The sequence below is a fragment of the Vigna radiata genome, chromosome 6 (assembly GCF_000741045.1).
Source record: "Vigna radiata var. radiata cultivar VC1973A chromosome 6, Vradiata_ver6, whole genome shotgun sequence".
Lineage (NCBI taxonomy): Eukaryota > Viridiplantae > Streptophyta > Magnoliopsida > Fabales > Fabaceae > Vigna > Vigna radiata.
Genome location: NC_028356.1, coordinates 36,407,316 through 36,414,078, shown reverse-complemented (window position 1 = coordinate 36,414,078; position 6,763 = coordinate 36,407,316). Strand labels below are relative to the sequence as shown.

Here is a 6,763-nt window from a genome sequence, read left to right as displayed (position 1 = left end):
ACTACAATTACTAATTACACAAATCACAGAGTAATCACCAAACAAATCACTTATACAGGCAATGGACCCCATTTCACTCCATATCTCTAGATCTCTTTCACTCTTCATCTTCATCCAAAACCCTTCTCCCAAATATTTCAATGTATTCTATAATTCTTCATTGTTTTATTTCTAAATAAATCCATCACATCAGTATCATAACCCTATTTTTATACCCTATAAATTCACATAATCACATATATACAGGAAGAACCTAAACCAATAAACACAGAAAAAGGTGCAATTACAACTACCACTGGAAAACCAAATCATATCACTGAAAATCTCAGAACCCAAACCAATACCAATTCCAAACACAAAAATGCATCAAAATAAACAATGTCTTACAATTTTATAATGTACCATTTTAAAAATCTTACCTTTAGGACAATCAGTCTTTGACCTTCACGGGAGGAGCAGTAGCGCCACCACGTGCTCGACCTCCTCAGCAGCGGGTTTGAGCCTCTCAAATTTCCAGTTGAAGATTCGTGTTTCACGCACGAACTTGATTTCGAACGACTGAATTTGAGACCTATTAAGGCTCTCGCCAACGGAACACGGGTGTGGGAGTTTTCCTGAGGTTTTAGACAGTAATCACAAAATTCCACTAGAAATGGGGAAAAAAACGGAGAAGGATGGGAACAACTATTAGGGCTTCCGATTACGGTGGCAAAATTGACTTTAGGGTTTCATACTGTATAAGAAAACTAGTTTTAAGGAGATTTCTTTAAGTAGACTTTCACACCTTTATTACTATCACTTCTTCAATCTCATTTTTTTTATACAGTTCGATTGTTATATTTTATTTTGGTTTGAAAAAATATAAATTTTTATTTGAAAAATTATAAAAATTTGTTGAGAAAAAAAATTATTCAGAAAAACTATATAAATATAGAAATTAAAAATATAACAAAATATCAAATCTTTTAATTAAGTAGTTAACATGTAAATGAATAAGACTGATTATGGAAAGCTTGAATTTGAATGAATGACTTAGTATTTGGCTTAAAGTTCAATTAAGACGAAGAATGAAAAGATGTTCATTTTAATACTTGATTAAACTAGGCTTAATACCGCTTTTGGTCTCTAGTTTGGGAGGTTTTGTTCAATATGGTCCTACCTTTTTTTGTTAGTAACAATTGATCCCACTTTTTGAAAAAACTGTTCAATTGACTCCTTTTTGGTTACGACGTCAATTTTCTAACGGTGCTAGTTACGACGTCAATTAGTCCTTTCATGCATTCACCTATCCAAATGTTATTTTAACAGTCCTGACATAATGTTATGTTAAAAATCATGTCATCATCGTATACAATAAGGACTATAATAAACAATTTAAACTTGAATATGGGACCACTATGAACAAAAAGGACTCAATTGAACAGTTTTTTCAAAAGGTGGGATCAATTGTTATGAAAAAAAAAGGTAGGACCATATTAAACAAACCCTCCCAAACTAGAGACCAAAAGCGGTATTAAGCTATTAAACTACTTTAATGATCAACGTGATTGATCTAGTACTTAACCAAACTGCTTTAAAACTCAACATAACAATGACTTGCTTAAAAAGCTGTCGACTATAGTAACAACTTACTCAAAAGACGACCATACAAAATGCAAGAAAAAATACACTAAAAAAGAAAACTTTTTGTTTCATTCCTTTACTAAGTTCAATTATTTTTAGAGATGAAGTGATAACTTTTTTTTTTCGTTATTATTTATTATTAGTTCAAACATGCTTAGTCTTAATTTTTTCCACAAAAACATTCACACACATATATATATATATATATAATATAAAGTGATGTTTTCTTAAATGATTTTCAAACTTATTATATTAATTTTGATTTTTTTTTACTATTACAAAGTTTTTTACTTTCACACTTTTCCCATCTCTTCTATTAGTATTTTCTGATTTAACAAGGTACTTAATTCAAGAATTAAATGGTATCAAAATTTCACTTCATCTAGATGACCTAGATGTGTATGCTTTGACTATTTTTAATTCAACCCCGACCTATGGAAAATTTATAATTTGGAAATTAAATTTGTGTGGTGTCATTTTAGATATAATAATACTTAGATGAAAGATTGAAGTAGATGTAAGGGTGAGAGAGAAGATCGGCAGAGAACAATGGTGAAAGTGCAAAGAAGACTTTGTTGGCTTAATCAGAAAATATCTGCCTGCACTTTCACACATTAAAGGATTGCGGCGTCCATGGCATATTTTAAAAGCCGTTAAATTAAGCAAGAGCTTGGTAAACATTCTTCTTGTTCTTCTTCCAGCAGATTTCGTTATTTTTTTTTATCTTGAATAAATTGTATTTTGACCTACACCCGTTGACAATGAAGCTCCCCGTGCGGTACTTGATTGTTATTTTGACCTTCATCTGCACCTCAGTTTGCTACATCGAACGAGTAGGGTTTTCCATCGGTTACACCGTTGCTGCTGACAGTGTTGGGGTGAATCAATCGAGCAAAGGTACAATACTGTCCACCTTCTATTACGGATACGCCTGTTCTCAAGTTCCCGGAGGATGGGCTGCTCAGAGAATAGGGGGGAGGAGGGTCCTGCTTCTTTCGTTTCTTTTGTGGTCATTGACTTGTGCACTTCTTCCTCTCGATCCCAATCGCGTTATTCTTTTAGTCGTTGCTCGTTTGCTCGTTGGTGTAGCACAGGGTTTTATTTTCCCTTCCATTCACACAGTTCTAGCACAGTGGGTTCCCCCTCACGAGAGATCTAGATCCGTCTCTCTCACCACTTCTGGGATGTATCTGGGTGCAGCTCTAGGAATGCTTCTTCTTCCTACTCTGGTCAAGTTCAGAGGCCCTCAATCTGTGTTCCTCGCGGAGGCGGCATTGGGTGCTTCATGGTCTTTACTTTGGTTCAAATACGCCATTGATCCCAAATCCACTGCTTCTGGTGTTGGGGAATTAGTCTTACCCATCAATAAAAAAATGGACTCTCACAACAAAAAAGTACTTTCAGCCAAAATCCCCTGGGTCAAAATTTTAACCAGCTTTCCTGTTTGGGCGATCGTTGTCAATAACTTCACCTTTCACTATGCTTTATATGTGCTCATGAACTGGCTCCCAACCTACTTTGAACTGGGCCTTAAGCTTAGCCTGCAAGACATGGGTTCCTCTAAAATGTTGCCCTATCTCAACATGTTCCTGTTCTCCAACATTGGCGGTGTTGTTGCCGACTACTTGATCACCAGGAGAATATTATCTGTCACCAAAACCAGGAAATTCTTAAACACCGTAGGGTTCTTGGTTGCTTCTCTTGCCTTGGTGGTGATTCCCAGTTTCAGAACTTCTGGTGGTGCTGTCTTCTGTTCTTCTGTGGCTCTTGGTTTCTTGGCACTTGGCAGAGCTGGGTTTGCAGTGAACCACATGGATGTTGCTCCGAGATACGCTGGAATAGTGATGGGTGTTTCTAATACTGCGGGTACTTTGGCTGGCATTGTGGGCGTTGACCTAACTGGGAAGCTTCTTGAAGCTGCTAAGGCTGCTAATTCTGATCTTTCAAGTCCAGAAAGCTGGAGAACAGTGTTTTTCATTCCTGGATTTTTATGCATTTTTAGTTCTTTTGTATTTCTACTATTTTCAACAGGGGAGAGAATTTTTGATTGAAGTAGCCTTGTCAATTTCATGGCTTAAGAGGTGTTGTTATTCTGGGGATTTAATTTTTATTACATCTCCATGTTATATCATTCTTGGATAGAAGAGGTCATGTTGTTATAACCGGATATGATTTTTTGTTTTTCTTTCCAGGGTTCATCACAAGCATACATCATGAATACTAATCTCTGCCTTCTTTGCCTTTACCAGGCATTTTTATTCTTTTCATCTCAATGGAACTTGTTAATTGATTAGTTGTGAGTTTCTAGTGATAGTTTGATTATCAATTGCTACAGCTTGAACCAGAGAAAATGAATTCCCAGATTGTGACCCGCATACTGGTCAAGGTTTGGTTATTAGTTTCCGGTTTGGCTGTGACTGTTGTTTTGAAACTGACTGCTAGCAATTGGTTACATTTCTTTTGGCATATCTATATCTGTATTGAGCACCTTAAAATTGTTTTTGTGCTTGAGATTGTAATTAACAATGTATTTTAGCATAATCCACTTTTAGCTGGCAACGCACTTAAACTAAAACAGTACATGCCTCACTTCCTTTGATGTGATGACCATCTAGTTTTATAAATTAGACATTGGTAGGGTCAATTTTAATTTGTCTAAAAGCACGGATGGTTTATAGTCTGGACACTTGGTAATTACGCGATGAGATCAATTATAAAAGGCACTGTTGCAAGGTATTTTCTATGCCCTATAGTAAACTTGAAATTAATAGTTTAAATGTTTGAGTTTTTGGGTGTTTTAAAGGACTGGAAATTGTATTTTATGATGTTGAGCAAAGTTGGAAAGGAGAGAGAAGTGGCAAAGGGGTATGAAGCAAATATTTTATTCAGATTTCCAACGTTTGCATTGGGTTGGAGTAGAGTGTTAGGATTTCGTAGGCAGTTTCTGTCAATGCAGCTGTTATGGCAGAGGATTTTCTTTTGGTTTCTCTTTTGTGTCCTACCTGCCAACCTTCTGTATAAAGTTGAGGATGCACTTTCTTCCGGTTTTTGTATGTTATTTCTTCTTTTTGATTTCCAATATCATACAACATCCCATATGCCATGAACCAAAATTTGTAGTATCTTTTTCACTCCTTATGCACTCTAGAGAAAGCTGAAACTGACATCTATTTCACTATTTCTCTTCACATTCTTTTTTATAATCCATATAAATTAATTAGAAGGGTTTTACTTTTATCGAAAACTTTTGATAACTTATAAAGACTATTTTAGGTTCTGAAAAAAAAGCTAGCACTTTTAGTACTTCGTCTTCTAGGCACAAGGCACACACACATATGCTATGTGCATTTGTTCCTATTACAATATGTTTGGTAAATAATGATCGTTTAGTAAATAATTGATCCTTTTTATCCTAAAAATACTCTTAAGAACCCTTGAGTTAAACTATTTTTTGCCTCAAAATGAGTTCATCCAAACATGTGTTTAGTTCCAAGAATAAGTCTTGTCATATTTACTGTGTCTGATAACTCCTTGTACATTGAATTCCATCTATGCAAACATCAGATTGGATGTATTCTTCAAATAGATGTAGTTGAGCCTTCATTATGGTACTTCATATTAACACAAATATATTTTGAAAATGTAAGTGCTTTTCTATAATAATATTGCATACTTATGAATGTTCCATAGTTTGTGTATGCATGATCGATCATAGAGATAATATCCCGTGATTCAATGGTCAGGTTTATTAAATTTATGCTTGTATCATACAAAAATGTATTAAATGACATGTGTGTATTTGGTTGTTGTAATGCTTTATATGTATTATTACTACCTCTTTTCCTTTATATGAGAAACAAATAACTGATTTGAATTTGATGAAAATAGTAAAGTTAGTTAATTTTATTAACAATGCTACAAACTAAAATATTATTTCAGGAACACCCATAGAAGTAAATAGAATAAGTGTTAGTTATATTATACAGGGTTAAATATGTTTTTGGTCTCTTAACTTTCACTAAAAATTGGAATTAGTCCTTCTTTAAAACTTTGGCCTAATTTAGTCTTCCAACTTTATAAATGTATGAATTTAGCCTTTTAACTAAATTTTGTTAGGTTTATTTGATGTTTTAAGCACGTTTCTCAGTTAGCATTGAAGCAAAAATGTGTCAAACAGTGTAAACAACTTAAATGCTATCATGAAACATGCTTAAAACATCAAATAAAGTTAACAAAATTTGGTTAAAAGGACTAAATTCATATATTTCTAAAGTTAGGGAACTAAATTAGACCAAAGTTTTGAAGAGAGACTATTTCCAATTTTCACTCAAAGTTAAGGGTCTAAAAACATATTTAACCCTATTATATATATGTTGACATTACTCGTAATTCAAAGGATAGTTTTTCCTACCAACTACTGCGAATTATATAGTTAATAGTCCAATGCATCCATCCACCTTCATGAGAAATGAATTACTATCTCATCAATAGAATTGACAATAAATTTAGTGTATAAAAGAAAGTTATCAATTAATATATTTTAGAATAGTTGTATATTTTCTGAAATTAGGGCCAGAAAATGACACACCTTTGTTTATTGTATAAAGGACCTTATGTAATATCATATTTTAATGCATAATATGTTTTTTTACCACTTTAACCCCTTTTCCAGTATACAAATGAAGAGATTGATCGTTGCTTTGAAGAATTTTATGAGGATGTCCACACAGAATTCTTGTTGAAGTTTGGGGAAATTGTGAACTTCAAGGTTCTTTTTTACTGCTGTGTGTGTATAAGTTTAACTTCTGAAATTTTGAAAATATGTTTCTCATTTCAGTTTGGCATTTAGTTCATACTAACATAATAATGCAATTTTCAATATCTTTGAATAAATTTTTTGGGTTCCTGTAATATCACAAAAGCTAATCAAGTATGATAAGATTTGTCAGGCTTATCTGTTACTCATGCCACTATCAATAATAATATCTAAAATTGTGACTACAATAATGAATTATTATTATTATTATTATTATTATTATTTAGCATTTGAAATCTGAAATTGTTGTTTGCATTTGAGAATAAATATTATTTTTTAATAACGTGATTGTTGTAAGGGTAGTAAAAAAATAAGAAGGAATTT

General features: G+C 33.3%; 1 protein-coding gene across 1 annotated transcript; it reads left to right on the top strand.

Annotated features, from left to right (window-relative positions):
* The first annotated feature begins 2,105 nt into the window (after window positions 1-2,105).
* Window positions 2,106-3,916, top strand: LOC106762953 (probable anion transporter 5). The gene has a single exon (XM_014647089.2). The coding sequence runs from the start codon at window positions 2,385-2,387 to the stop codon at window positions 3,672-3,674; it is 1,290 nt and encodes a 429-aa protein (XP_014502575.1). The 5' UTR covers window positions 2,106-2,384; the 3' UTR covers window positions 3,675-3,916.
* Window positions 3,917-6,763: the final 2,847 nt, after the last annotated feature.

Coding starts and splice junctions, on each gene's coding strand:
- LOC106762953 (XM_014647089.2), top strand. CDS start 2,385: ATGAAGCTCCCCGTGCGGTACTTGATTGTTATTTTGACCTTCATCTGC.